Below are 16122 nucleotides of genomic sequence, written 5' to 3'. Positions count from 1 at the left end.
GTATCATCTTTTATACCCATTAGAGATACACACAAATGATATTCATATACTAATTTATTAATAGGAGTCTACATAATTAACATGCATAGAATAGTATTGGATCTACAGTTAATATGTAGCCCATTGTTAATCATAATTACAATTATGGTTAATTTTTAATCTGACTTATTCTCTGGAAAAGCAGACAGTGCCTTCCCTCCATTTTGCTTTTCTAAGCCCACCAAGAGAGCTCAGGTAAGTCAGCAGGGGAGAGCTTATGCTGAGTGACCTCTTACCACCAAAATGCCTGCTCTGCTCTAGACTAAGGTCCTTTATCAATGACAAGATATGTATGTGTTCCTGGCATCGAAGCCTTTGGAGTTTGACTGTTATTAATTATTGTAAGTGTATGTCTGTCCATCATACTGCCTGAACTGACAAGAGGCTGAATCCTCAGCAAGGATGGGGTGTTGTCAGTTTAAGAATTAATTTTTTCCTTGTTTGGTTTACAGCATGTTCTTCACAGAACATTCCATCATTGCTTTGATTTCACATATGCACCCAGTCAATATTAATTTTCTGGCTGATATTAGTAAGAAAAGAGTACAACCAGAAAGAGAAAACCTCATTTTCCTCTATGGATTGCCTGGGACGTCCTGTTGAAGATCTGGAAGAGACCAGGTGGCGTGGGAGCCTGTAATTCAAGCCCCAGGTAGCCTTGGACTTGTTCCTTGGCTCTCCCCTTGGGTTTCCTCAGGGGCTGGAAATCAGCTTGGACAGTTAAGGAGAACTTTCTAAGGGCAAGAGAATTCACAAGGTCAGATATTGATAAGGTAACTTGCTGGTTTAGTTTGCAACTAGAATACCCATATACATGACATCCATCTCTGGCAGAGGGAGGCCTAAGTGCTTCCACACCCAAAAGACTTAATTTATTTCTCACTGAGGCTCCACATTCAGCAGCTCTTCCTTGGACCAGGCAGATAAACCTGGGTGCCCATATTGACCTTCTATGCATCCTAGGACACTGCAGATGAAACTACCTGCCCTATTTCAGTGCTATTCTTTAACATTTGATTTTTATCTGGGGGGATGAAACATCATGCTTTCTATGATACTTATAAAATACCACATTTGCCACCAAGAGGCTCCTGTGTTCAAACATCTGGCCTCCTGTCCACCGATCACCCTCCAATGCCCCGTCTTGCTCTTCACAGCTGAAGGCCATCGGCATTGTCTTCCTTTCAGCTGACAGCGAGAGAGCCAGTGAAATACCTTTCCCTGTTGCTGGGAGACTGTGAATATTTTGAAAACATGTCCCCAAAGTACAGCAGCTTCCAGGCCTGCCACTGGCTGCTTGGGCGTTCTGTGTGTGCTGACATATTAGGCTGGCAGGAGAGTGACAGGTGAGGATAGCTATGCAAATATATTACTGGTCTGATGTTCCACTGGAGAGGAAAACTATTTCAGGGCTGAGTGACAACTATAACATATCCCGTTAGAATAAAAATAAATCTCCTTGTGTCTACATTGAGGCATCTGAGGAACAGTTATGGGAATACCGCAGAAAAAAAGAAAAAAACAACTCAAGGTTGTCTTACCCTCAAATATTCTGCTTTTCATGGTTTGATTAGCAGTTCTAGAAATATTTATGGATTTCTACACTTTTGTAGTTAGTTCATGTGTTGATACATTTTAAAGTCCAAACTTGTTTATTCAGGGAAATAATTTTAAACAGTTTCAATGAGGCCTTTAAAATTTTTCTTTGTCTCCTTGTCTCCGGGTCTCTTCCTTCACCTTCCTCCCCTGACCTTCAAGCCCAAAAGTCCGGCAGCCACAGGATAGGAGTGGTCAGTGTCCAGGACAGCATGAGCTACGTATTATCTCACTCTGTTCGCTTCGCATCCTAGTGGGAGGATAAGCAGTCTTGTCTAAACAGTTTTGGGATTCTCTTTGCAGCTGAGAGAGTTGTTTGGATACAAGTAACCGCTTTTGCTAACACCGGTTTAACTGTTCATACACAAATCTGCCAAAGAGAGGCTAAGAAGGAATGTCCTTCTATTAACTGGATTCTAATGAGTCCAGGAAGTAGATTAGGAACTGAGCTATTTCACTGTGAGTTTCAAACATCAGATACAGGCATGTTTGGCCTATCTGATCTGCTTAATTCTCCAGGAGGCCTTAATTAGTTCACAAAGAAATGACTACTTCAGAGGGACTCTGTCGGTTACTGGCTGATCTAGTTGAAGGGGGCTTTTCTGGTTATACAGCAAAGCATTCAGTGTTCAAGTGCAATAGAAAGATGCTGCTATGATATGACCACATGAAACAGTTATTCATGGGGAGTTCCTGGGCCAATTTAATTGGTACATCCCAGGAAGTTATATTTATTTGGTTTATAAAATTTGAGTGAGTTTGAAAGCCAAATCAGGGTGACCATCAGTAGGATTTGCTGTGGAAACAGAAAAGCTTTAAGTACAATACAAAATATTCTTTTCAATAGTGCAACCTGAACAAAGTGGCTTTGGAAACCACTTCCACACATAGATCACTGGTGGGTGTCACCTGGGTCTAAAATTTATGAATTTTGAAAGGGCTATTGTGAGCATCCCATCTGTGCCCCAGGAAATGTGTGGTTTCCATAAGACAGGCCATGGGCAGGTTTGATAAAGACTGAAAGTCACTGTCTGAAAGTTGTGCATATATGCCTCACCAGTGAAGGACAGCTGTGATACTATCTGCCTAGTGCCTCTCCCCTTTCTAGTGGAACTGGTCCTCCTTCCACTCCAACCGTGTGTTTCCACCAGGGGGTTGAGATATTCTTCTATGACTATGCCCCTGTCACAGCTGATTGGTTCAAGGATGGGCACTTGACCCCAAATGGACCAATTGTAAGACTTCCTTGAGATTCTCCACACTGGAATTTGGGAATAGTTTTTTCTAGAGGGGATTGCTGGAAGATGAGAAACTCAGGCCCCAAGGGAGGCCACATTTACCCCTTTGTAAGGATAAATGTGCAGTGGATAAGCCAGGCTGCAGGGAGCGTACCGGGCTCAATGCTGCCATGCTAGAGCTCTGCTCCTCTGACCCAAGGGCCCGCCAGTGCTTGCTGCAGGTGGCTCTGCCTAAAGAGGTTGGCCTTGCTGGAACATATTCCATATTCCATGGGGAGGCTGCCCCTTAGGTACACAGTATACTCCCATTTGTAACTCTTCCTGGGAGGAACTTTGGGCTTCTGTATATTACATAGAGGAAGATTTTACATCTGGGATCTTGCATTCAACTCAATCCTGCCTTCTCATGAGTGAATCATTATGTAGCAGGAGAAAGAGCTCGTGTGGAGAGAGACAGCCACTCACAGACCAGTGCAGACAGGGACATTCCTAATAATAGGATTCTTGGACTTTTGGTTTTTAAGGGGTTTGTCAAAATATTAAATCTTTGCCCTCTCACACAACTCCTCAGAGAACCAAAGGGAAGCTGTTTTCAAGGCGATCACTCATGGTTTGGAAGATATTTCAGGTAGAAACATAAATTTCTCCATGGCTTTAAAGGGAGGCAATTCCTATGATTTTTCATTTTGGTGCAACTTAGTCATAGAAAGCCTCTCTCCCTTTTAGCTTTTCTTGCTGAATTTTAGGTCTTTCCTGTCAGTGGTGAGGGGAAGAGTACAGAACGTCCTGGTGTAAAACCCAGCTTCAGTGTTTCATGGAGTTTGACAAATTTAAACTCAGTGGTGAGGATGGCCACCTGTTCCTGCAGAAAGCAACACAAAGCTTGGTTTTTACAGAACTCCCTTCTGTCTCTGGAAAGGCCCTAGATTAATTGTAATACCTGTTATGAAAATGAACCTAGTAGAGAATGGAATGAGGTCATTTGGCACAAGAATTGTTTGGGATTTACCCTGTGCAGGGAAAAATTGCTTTTAGATCCCACAAACCTATCCCTTGAAGTTGATATTCCAGAATGCTGAAGGCTGAGAAAGCACATTTGCTTAAACAGAAGGCCTGGCTTACCTTATAACCTATGTAACCTTAGAAGTTTACAAACAAACAAAAAACCCTTTGCAGAGCCTGTTGAAATCTGAACTTGCCTGTTAAGGAACTAAGAGATGATTACGGAAGGGTTCATAATCAGGGCCAGGACCAGAAGAATCTAAAACAAAAAGGATGCCATGTCATTTCAATAGAGAATATTACAAATTCAGCATGCCTTTCCATATCTTGATTTCTTAATGTGCCTGCTATAGTTAATTGGGCATTTCTCTTGTTGATCATCTATAAAATAAGAAAATAATAGTAGGGTTTTTTGTGGGGATTAAATGATAATGCAGGTTGAAGCACTGAAAACAGACCTGGCACATGGAACCATGTTCATTAAATGTTATTTTCCAGGTGAGCATAGTATGAGTGGCCTGAGCATATACTGGGTGGGAAAATCCAAGAAAAGGACCTCAGCAGCTAGAAGAGAGGCCTCCAAACTGGCTGTGTGCTGTCTCCTCAGTTGCCTGATCGACACATAGGATACAGCCATAGGTGCCTCTCTTAAAGTCTTCTATTAACATCCAGTGAAATAAGAGCTATGAAAGCACTCAGAATCACAAGAATGCTCCAGCTCTAACAGCACTACACTTAGGCAACAGCAATATTTAAACATATTTAATGACTGGTAACATGTTATCCTAGTAAGCCCAGAAAATATATTTTAAAGTCCATCCACCTGGAGATGTTTAACAGCAGAACAGTAAGTATTTAAACCTTTTATCCTGGATAGGTTGAAAAAAACCCTGTCCTTTTGTAGGTTCTTGTCAGCCCTTTTCACACTTTCTCCTTTCATGGGTGTGTGGATTTGATTACAGTGAGTCTAAACAGGTACCTGTGGGCGCTGCTCTGGGCCACTTTCAGGGCCAACTGTGAGAGCAGCTGCATGGCCCCAACCTAGCAGTATAACAGTATAGCAGTATAATTCCTACTTGTTCACACTATAATTTCTTTTAGTCCCAACCAAGTGTTTGAGGCCCTGAATGGAAACTGTAGCCTGTACTACATGACAGTCTTAGAATATTCTCTGTAGCTATTCTTGTTCATAATGTTGAGTTTAATTTCTAGGTTTATGTAGGTGAGTGTCAAATCCAATGATAGCAAAATCCTGTGCAGATATTGTGTCATTGATTATGGATGTTCTGATGCCTGGCTAAGGTGGTGTCCTTGTAAACTCCATGAATTGCTTCTAGGAAAACAGAAAGTCCCCCAAACAGAGTTACTATTCCACCAACATGCAGCATTCCTAGGAAGGGGAAGTGTTTAATAGCTCCACCAGCTCTGTAATGAGAGGAATGTGTTTGAAGAGACAGAACACAGCCACACAGATGGCTGGGTTCAAAATCTGTTACATGCACGCTGCAATATGTACAACAATAAAAATAATTAATGGAGCATCTGACCCACTGACCTCCAGATACCTACCACACCACCTCATCAGCAGCTCCCAGCTCCTCCAGGCTGCCTCCCCTGCCACCCACTGGCTGGCTCACTGGGGTAAAGCAAGCAAGGGGGCTTCACCAGGCTTTATGAATAAAGCTGAACCAGAGGGGAGATTTCCCCACTCCTTCTGTTTCATGCCTGGTCAGAAGAATAAGCTGCCTGTGCCATTAACATATTCCAGGTCATGCACACACACAAACATTATTATATCTTGAAATTACTTTTAAATGACTGTCTTTGGGGTTTTAACCATTTTTCTAGAAATGTGGTTCAGCAAATCCTTACATGGAGCAAGGATGGCACCCAGTGGCCAAAGTGTTGCATCTCAGATCTTGTTTTCTCATAGATTTTCCAAAGCTTGTCTCTTTGGACACAATGAATTGCTACAAGATCTTTTCCTAAAGCTAGAGATGATACTCTGAACCACTTGATACGGCTTTAAGCCAAAGTGCGCACACACATACACACACACACACACACACACACACACACACACACACACACACACACCATACACATACTCAGAACCACAAATGGAGGCAGTATATAGCAGTTAATTCAGAATAATGACTTTTCAAATTCTTAAAAATTTACATGAAGAGTCTTATGTTAAAGTCATCATGTTTCAGATAGGCAGATTGCTGTCCATGATGCCCCAACACCATGCATCGCTATAGGAAATATACAAATATAAATCCAGTCTCACATTCTTCACTTCATACCTTCTCCCAAATAGTCTAGTTCATGAGTTCTCATGCCTTAAACATAAGACTTTATCTCCTGACAAGTACATTATCATTGAACTGATGTTCGCAATCTTATATCCTCGTTATCTTTCTTACAAGGTACTTGGCAGGCCTGGAGAAAGCAGGATAATAAAGTGGAACTGCTCTTTTTCCTTTGAGCTTTCCAGATGTCAGGAGATTTCTATATAGCTAGATAGCCAATCAGACTGTAAGGAAGACAAGCAAGATGTCAGAATAATGGATCATATACCCTTTTGCTAAGAATCATGCAACATTTTCATAATGTTTGCTGTTTCCAATTTCCTTAGCAGTCTGAGACCCCAAGGCAAGAAGTCACATGGACGGCACAACCACAATACAAAAAGAAGTTCCTAATAAAACATTCACATTTGCTCAAAAAATACCATGAAAATGTCTTTTTACATGTTATGTTCAGCCAAAAATGCTGTTTTTCTCAGACTCATCTGCAGTCATGCTTATTTGGCCCCCAAACTATCAAAATGCCATAAGGGTTCCAAGAATAATAGTTAAATCAAAAGAAATGTCTTCAGGATAAAATTCCATGATATTACTTTTATTTTCCTATTTAGCCAGTTGAAGAGAAGCACTGTCTTCAAGGTCAAGATAAAACATTGGACAGGAAAAATCAAAGCCAAATATGTGCATTTTTCTTGCTGGTTCTTTGGTTCTTGGTTGACTCGAATGCAAAATGGAGGTGTAACAGCCCTTCCTCAGCAAGAGGTCGCCAGGCTCAAGTGAGGTGATGGGGATGACAAGGTTTTTCTACACTGCTGAGTCATACTGTTTGAGACATTATTATGTAAACATTTATAGGTAGCATTAGTTTTTATACTGAGGAGATTAAGACTCCTGCCTTACCTAAAACAATCACTTACCTTCCTCCCAAGCATTGTTCTATTATGTCACCCTTCAGCTACAAGACAGCCATGGTGGGCTTTGGAAATCACGTATGATATGTAATTAAATCAAGCTGAGTTCAATCTTCCATGAAACACCCCAATTTTTAAACAGAGATTAAATTTAAAGCTTTGGGTATGCAGAAATTATAACGACTCCAAGATGTTCTGTCAACTTTAAATTGTTTTGTGTTTTATTTTCCCCTTCCCCCCTAGAGATAAATTTTATAGGCTCATAAAATTATAGCATTATATAGCTGGAAATGGCTTTGTTTTGCAGATGAGGAAACCTGAAATTACAAATGAACCAAGCAGTCTGGTGGCTGCTTTGTCTAGTTAAATGTTTGCTCTCTCTTGTCTTACTGTGTCCATGGCCTTACAACTGCTTAAAAAAGGACAGCTCTGGCCACTGAGGCTGCAGAAAATGATCGGACACTGTCCCCTAACCTTTAATGTCCAAGTAAAGAGTTTGAAACGATGCAATCTAGAGGCTTCTTGAAGATGCTAAGCTTTGTGGGAAGGAAACAGAAGAGCACTGTTCATCTGGCTCCAGATCTGTGACTCCAGATGGCTCTTACTAGGGGCAAACCAGAAGGAAGAGAGAGTGACACAGACCCAGGTGCCCCCTGGCCTTGCACTCCCCTCCACCACCCAGGCCTCGGGGCTCTAACAGCGCCACACCGCTACCTGCGCTCCTGTCTTCCCCGGACCTTCAGGGTGCACCTTCACTCTGAAACCAAAAATCCATGGCCTTTTACCTCATCCCCGCAGGCCCAGACCCCCTGGACCTTCAGGTGTGACACTTAGGAACTGCAGTGAAGCTGGCTGTGTTAATGTGTGGAAGCGAGAAGGTGGGAAAAAGCATTCCAGACCCGTTCTTACTCCCAGGGAAATAGATGTTCAGAGGGGGCCTTCTTGACAGAATCTCCCTGTTTTGTTTTCAAATGGAAAGAAGTGACAAGAAGTGGCTACTACAGTTGATCTGAGAGGAGGGCAGGGTGGTCTCAGGATGTACTTTGGCCAGGTGGGCCCTTGAAGAGCTGTTGCTTCATAGCTGCTGAGCAGCGGTAGGAAAGGCCAGCTGGACTTGCAGCCCTAAGAGGTTCCCCTCTCACCACCCCCGGCCCCAGGATTTTCAACACTCAGGAGTGACAAAATATGACCATCGGCTTCTAATGTGGTGTCTGATAAGACGCAATTCATAAAGAGAATTCCACATGAACATGTGGACGTTTGAACACAAAGCTCTGTACATATTTATGGGCATGTCCTGAGCAGTGCAGGCCGCCTGGCTCCGGCTGCTGCCTTAGGAGCTCAAGATGCCCTTTAGGGTGCTGATTCAGCTGCTTCCCCTGCAGTCAATTTCCCGCTGAACTTTTAATAACTTGCCCTGACGATGAAAAAAATCCCGGAAATTAAACTCGGCATAAATATTATTTAAAATCAAAACAAGCCCCTCAATTGAAGAGGCAGGGACAAGAGAGGAGACAGAACACGTTAGTGCAAGATGATGCCCAGATTCCATTTATATCCCTGTGAGGTTACCTTTTAAGCAACCTCAGAGATAAGCTGAGGTGACCTGGAAGGGCGCTGGTTGGTGAGATTTCCACAGGTAGCGCTTCAGGATGGGTGGGCGGGCTGAGATGGAGAAGCAAGGGAAAGTGCCTCTTCCCGCCCTGCCCCTTGCAGTCGCACACTACCCCAGACTGGGAGGCGGTCTCTGCTGACTGGGTGGGAACACGAGCTCCCCATGGTGCCCTGCCCTACCCGTGCCCCTCCTCGGCTCCCCGAGTCCCTTGGGGTTTGGGTAAATGCCACGGTGTTAGCCCTCTCTGCACAGTGCAATTTCCTCTGCAAGAAGCTGCTGCAAAGAGTGCGCTTCTCCATGACTTTGGAAATAGTGTTGGCAGGTCAGCAGCCAGCACACAGCTGCCTTTGTGCAATTAGAAAAAGGTGGCCTCTCTGGAGGATTGATTACTGAAAGTCATCCTGTGCACTTGGCCAGCTAAGGCCTTGGGGGACCCCGATTCCTGCGTCCTTGTATAGGGACCCTGGTGCAGGGCCTGTACCACACCATATACTGGCATAGCCATGAGGGAAGTTCTAAGGGTGGAAGTATATTATTATAACATTTGAATATTTCATGGATCAATGTCTCCTCAAACTTAACGACTTAAAAACACAGCCCACTCCATCACATCCCATTGCTCAGCTGGTCCCCCCCAACCCCATCCATCCCACAGAGGCAGCTATAAGATCCTAATTGTGATGTAGCCACCCTTAGTTCAGTATGTAAAGGCCACAGGAATACCTACTCCTTAGTACTTTATTTCATTTTCTTTACCAGGATGTTAATTTGTGGCCTAGGCATTAACATTGAAAACTTGAAATATGCAAGAGGTAGTCCAAACCCAAACACCCAACATGAGTTATTGGCATTTAATTACTGAGGCAGTTAAATAGTGCTGTAAACGAGTTCATCCCTGATTGCAGCCATAACCCATGCAGTTTGAAATTGAATGAAGGGATGATAAAAGGTGGCTATATAACATGAGAACGTCCATGAGTTGGCTTTAATTGGTAAACTGGCATATATAGTGATAATTGTTTGGTCTGTCCACCACATTGGAATCTTAGGAAAGTGCATAAAATTACAGAAGCATATAATTGGTGTACTAAACTCATTTTCTTATGTTATCACAGCTGGCATCTTCAGGTTATTAAAAGCCTTTAAACCAGTCATCTTCAAAGAGACCTAATTGTCAATATGGTCTTTATACATTATTCCTGTTAGCATGGAGCAGAAGAGATATAAACAGGCACTAAAATCTGCACAAATTTTCTGGGCATACCTTTCATATTTTGAGTTCAAGGAAGATCAGTAAATGTTAATGAGGGTAAAGACCATTCTTTAGATCCCGGTTTCCTCATTCGATTCCTCTGCACAGGGCAACCAACCCATAAAGACAAATTATGAACATTATAATCCGAATCAGACTTTGAAAAAGTTAATTCACTAGTTCCAGGAAGTTCTGTGATCTTTTTGTGTATAGGTAGCCCCACAAAAAGGACAGTTTCCCAAGTTCTGACATTCTAGTTATATGAACACATTCCTCAAGGGGATTTTTCCTAACAGGAGAAATAGCGTTAACAGAATAAAACAAAACAAGAACAAAAACACCCTCTCCATCTCCTATGGCATTCTCAGAAATCCCCTAACATGGAGGGGTATGAAATGGGAAGGCAAGATATGAGGAAAAGTAAGGTTATCAGCCTAACATTAGTGATTATTAAAGATTCACACAAGTTTATCGATGTGAAGTCTATGTCCCTTTAGTCTATACCACCTAGGAGTACAAATGGTAGTGAATTGAAAGTAATTAATAGAATGCATCACACTCCCCAATATTATAAGAACTCTAACTTCTACTTCTTGGAGTTCCCAGGGTAGACCTTACTTGTCCTTACAATGTGACCACTCAGCCTGCATCGATTCCTCCAGCCTCCACTGGTCACCCTGGGAGGACGGTACCTTGCCTCAAGGCCTGTAGTGATGCTTCCTTCCTCTGGGCTACTGTTTCCACTTGACACTCTGGAATTCTTGTGACATTGGGGGCATTTAATGCCCTGAAACCATACTAAGGTCCATGCCTCTTGTGTCCACACATGTTCTTAGCTGAGAACATGAATCCATGGGAGGCTGGAATAAGGAAAAAATCCAAGAGGCAAACCCCATGCTGAACTTGGAATCATCTAGGCACTGAGGCCTTGGTTTTCCCTAGGAAAAGTTCTGGACTCAGAAGCCTCTTAGTCTCTCATGTAAACAGAACACATCTCACTGGTCTTCTGGACACGTCTGAACCCTGATGTGGTACAGCCTGGGCTGCAGCTGGGGTCTGACTTGTGCGTGTGTTTGACCCCCAGATCCTCCTGGGCACTAGGTGATAAAATCATCTGCTTCCCAAACTCTGACTTAATCACTGGTCACGAGTTTGGTCCCAGCTGGGCATTATCCACTACAGGGAGTCATAAAATCTCATGGATAACTGATTCCAGATTTCAATTCTCTCTCTCTCTCTCTCTATATATATATACATACATACATACATACATATATACATATCTATATCTATAGATGTAGATATAGATATAGATATGTATTTATCTACCTATTTATCCATTATTTAAAAAGAATTTCAGGGTAAAGATTACAATATATTATAAGCATAGTTTGTATATATTAGTCAAAACATTTATTTACTGTTATTTATGTTAGGAAACTACCATCACACATATTCTAGCATGAAATTTCAGTAAATATTTTTCAGTGTTCTATGTGCAGGATTATTTTAAGCCCACTACATTTTAATGTTATTGCTGCCGTTATAAGGCATCAGCTACCAATTATGTTAATGTTTTATTTACTTTATATATCAAGAAAAAACCCATTAGGTTAAAATTATCTATTATATCACAATTACAATATAATAAGATACTCATTAATATCTCTCAGGATAAAATCTGGAATAAATTAGTTAATAATCTAATCTTGATACTTTAAGATTAAATAACCTTTTGTTCTCAAATTTAAATACTCCATATTTTTAGTATGTTTGTGAGCTAACAACAGGAAATTGTGGCACATTCCAAAACAACTGCGTTCTCCTTCCTCTAGGCAAAGAATACAGGGCACAGAAGCTTTAGAGAGCAAACGGGTATTGATTTTGGTCTGCAGTGGCTCTGGGCATGTCCCCGCAAATCGCTCTTTTAGTCATATTTAGTCCACTGTGAGCTTTGCCGTCTTTCTCCCTCCCTGCTCCTCCCTGCTTTTAGCAATGATGTTGACTATAATGATAGTAAATATAAAATATAAAACATAAAAAAATAAAATATTTATGGAAAGTTATTTCCATAAATAGGATTTTTAGGTAACTGAACTTTATTAGCTCAAGTAAGAAAGCTTTAAATATTTTTGATGGACATATTTATAACATTTATATAAAATACAAAAATAACCTTACATAACCATGGGTTTAACATTTGCTTAATGACTAAACGTTTTGAGTTATAGGACCCTGATGTTTTTTGGAGTTATTTAATCATTCATTCATTCTTTCATTCTTCCATTCAACAAGTATTTATTGAGTGGTCCTATGTTCCAAGAACTGTAAAAATGATAGAGGTGATCAAAACATAAGAAAAGTGCTGTTCGCCCCCCATCCCTCTTCCCCTTGGGGCGCACGTTCTAACTTGTATAGAGGATGTTTATTCAAATGGGCCCTGACTGCAGTGGCTGTGGTTGTTCTGCCTCCTCCCTCTGTTGTCAGCTGTCACACTTGCAGCACCACATCTCTCCCTCTGACCTGCAGGTCTTTTCCGAAGCATCTCTCCACGCCCATAAGACACATTCTCTGGCTGAAGCCCCCACAGCTCACTTTCAGACCCCGTAGACGTGCTGCTCCCTGCCCTTCTGAGCAGTTCCCTCAAGCCCTGCTCTGAGTTTGGGGTTTTCCCTTGTTTCCTCTCTTTATTAGGGTGACTCAACTCGATGATCTGATTCACTAATCAGGCCCAAAGATCTGTGTGCCACTGTCCCGGGAAGATGAATGCATCCATATGCAAATGAAACTCTTAGAGGAGTCGCCAGCATCCAGCATTACTCCACACAAATATTACAACACAAGACATTACCTTTCTTATGGTTATGGCAGCTTGCCTGATAATTCCCTGAACCTCCACAAAATCTTAAAAAGACAGCCATCAAGACCTCCAAGAGGGAGGAAAATCAGATTCCCCACACTCCCATGTTTGACCATAGCCCGTGAGAAAAGCGGAGAGGAGTGACAATTCTGAGCAACCTTTAAGGGAATGGTGGTGACTAAGGTGAGCAGAAATATCTCAGACGCATTCACAGACTCATGGGACGTCAGAGCTAGAAGAGAGTCAGGCAGAATGGCAGTGGAGCATGGTGCTTAAGAACTCCAGTTCTGGGGCATTGCCTGGCTATATGCCTTAGAATCATTTGACCTTAGCCTGTTTACTCAAAATCTTCATGCCTCAGTTTACTCATCTATAAAATGGTACACACTTCATAGCATTATGAGACTCAAATGAATTAACACATGTAAAATGTTTTGCATTGTGCCTGGTCCATAGTAAGCACTTGGCAAAAGTTAGCTATTATTATCCTAATCTCTTCACTTACTTTTACAGATGAAGATATAGGACCTAAGATTTTAAATGAACAGAAAATAAGATGTAAAACCAATGCCAAAACCAGACATCCTGAGTTTCAACATATTACACAGATTTTTTTCCTGATATTCTGCTTACTTAACAAATGAAAAGAAATAAACACTGCATCATTTAAATGATCATGAAGGGGCTACTCAGTTGTATGTAGGTCCCTCTTCCCCTTTAAAACTGAAATATTCTAACACACCTCTGCCCAGTTCTATTCCTCAACACCCAGTGGGCAGGACTAATTCTATAGGGGCAAGTGACAAAGGGCCAGAAAGCCACATGAAGTTTAACTTTATGCACGAATAGGACACCATTTGCTTCCTTACCTTAAACCTGTCAACCTCAGCTTTTGAACACGTTGCGTGGTATGACAGCACCTGATTCAGAAGAAAAGAAAAAAAACCTTTAATAACCAGACATGACTCCATTTTCTGAAATTCTCCTAGCTTAAAAATAAGCTTTGTTCATGTCTGTCACCTTGACATAATAGTGGATTTTAATGTACAGCCACAAATTTCCAGTAACCGTCTGTGACACAGATTATCATCTGTGCAATTACAGTGCAATCTGTTATAATGCTGAACAGAACTATAGCCCACACTAAGAGCTAAGTGTTTTACCCCAGGATGTTTTTATAGGTATTTATTTTATCAAAGGGACATGATGTGGCACAAGACCACAGTTCCCAAAAGATGTGAATACTTGTCCTGTGAAATACTCCATAATATATAAATAAAAAGGTGGTGTGTGTTTGTGCGTGTGTGTGTGTGTGTGTGTGTGTGTGTGTGTGTGTGTGTACTACAGCAAACACTGTAGATTGCTGACTTACCTTCCATCTCTGCTCTATTCTCTCTTGCCTACTTTTATTATATAGGAAAGATTATTTTGTCATGCCTAACCATCTGTGATGCTTTTTGTAGGAGGATTATATTTCCCTGACCTATTGAATCAGCCTTAGTGTATGACTTGCTTTAGCCAATGAAATGTGGGGGAAAGTTAAAGATGCTACTTTTGAGTACAGTCTTTAAGGGCCATCACATGGTTCTGCCATCTCCCTTGTCCTTCCACCATGGAATGCATGACCCTGAGAGGGGCTGCCCTCTCAGCCTGAGCCCCAAAATGAAGAAGACACATTGAGCAGAGCTGCAGCCAGCCTGCGGCTAATGACGTTTCATGTGAGCAAGAAATCAACCTTTGTGCTTTATCACCAAATCATAACTCACTGATACAGAGGCTTAAAAGTAAAAAATCCCAATTTGTTCTTCATGTAAGAACTTGTTTGTTATGCCTCAGAAGATTGGAGGCTGACGAAAATTAGGCTTAGGGTGGATTAATGATTGTGCATTGAGCATTGACTCCCCTACACAGAATTTTATTGTGGTTAACAACCATTTGATCAATAAATATGAGAGATGCCCTCACAAAAAAAAAAAAAAAAAGGACAGACTTCCAATGGTAAAATAAATAAGTAACCGGGATGTAATGTATAGCATAAGGAATATAGTCAAGATATTGTAACAGCTTGGTAGGGTGATAGCTGGAACCTAGAATTATGTATATAAATGTTTTATCACTGTGTTGTACACTTGAAACTAATACTAATGTAATATAATAGTGTGCGTCAACTACCCTTCAATAAAAAATAATTATCTAGAGAAAAAAAAAAAAAAGTAAAAAATCCCATTTGTAGGCCCTTGCAGCTAGTGGTGGTCGTGAGGAATGGCCATGAGCCACTCCTCTGGTCACTGAAATGCAAGTGGGGATGTCGGCACTGCCTTTTTTCCTTTCCTCTCTCTTCCTCCCTGAAAAACAGCTGTAAAACCTGGTGGTGGGATAAAATCTGGTGTCTATGAGGTGACAACCATGAGTATGAATGACAGCTTGTTATGGACAGTAGAGCAGTAAGAGATAGAGAAATGAACCTGGCCCTGGGCTGCTCTGCCCCAGACTTCTTGCTATGTAGGACAAATAATACACATTTGCTTAAGTTAGCATTGGTGTATTATTAGGCACACACACACACACACACGTATAATGTATGCATATTTTATATTTTATACTAGCAATTCCATCTTAATTTATACAAATCTCAAACAAGTAAGTCTGGGAAATGCTAAACCCCTCTTCAACTACCAAACATAGAGAAGAGCACAGTCCAGTTGACTCTGAAAAGTAAAGTAACATTTTATTTTGTTAAACTCAGTATTTCCCAAACCTAATTAGTCACAGAACTCCTTTTAAGTGATACATTAATCTAGTAACATTCCGACCTCATAACCCTTGATCAAGAACATTAGGAAACATCGGCCCAGGCTATGTGTGACAGAAGCAGGCCCACATGGAGGCAGTGTCCACGGTGGTTGGAGCCCGACGGCCAGGGCTCTGCTGCTTCGCGCCTATGGGAGTTTGGGCAAGTGGCTTGGTCACTTTGGGCCTCATTCATAAAATGGTATAACATTAATACTTGACCGGCGTCTCCTGCTTAGCATCAGTAACCTGTTCTTGAAAATCAGAGTTTCCACCTGAAAACATCAACAGGGAGCCTGTTTTCCATTATTTTTACTTGGAAAAAATTATAAGACTTGCAACCACTTCCTAAAACCTAATGAAACAGTAAAATTCATAAGTATGAATGAAACAAAAAATGATGTCAGGTTATAAATTGTTTTAAGTGTTACTTTTTTTTATCATAACCGAGATAGTTCTTAACAAAAAGTAATATCTTCCCTTCTATTGTAAACATTTCAGTCACAT

At 41.4% G+C, this 16122-nt stretch overlaps 1 protein-coding gene across 1 annotated transcript in view; it reads right to left on the bottom strand.

The window, feature by feature from the left end:
- Positions 1 to 16122, bottom strand: part of PDE11A (phosphodiesterase 11A) — a 395750-nt gene that overhangs the window by 123608 nt on the left and 256020 nt on the right. The window contains exon 10 of the mRNA XM_036879447.2: positions 13695 to 13745. Coding sequence (XP_036735342.2) covers positions 13695 to 13745 — 51 coding nt within the window. The remainder of the gene's footprint in view (positions 1 to 13694; positions 13746 to 16122) is intronic.

This window comes from Manis pentadactyla, chromosome 6 (genome assembly GCF_030020395.1).
Source record: "Manis pentadactyla isolate mManPen7 chromosome 6, mManPen7.hap1, whole genome shotgun sequence".
In the NCBI taxonomy this organism is placed as follows: domain Eukaryota; kingdom Metazoa; phylum Chordata; class Mammalia; order Pholidota; family Manidae; genus Manis; species Manis pentadactyla.
The sequence above is the reverse complement of the archived record's forward strand: the minus strand, read 5'-3'. Positions and strand labels throughout refer to the sequence as shown.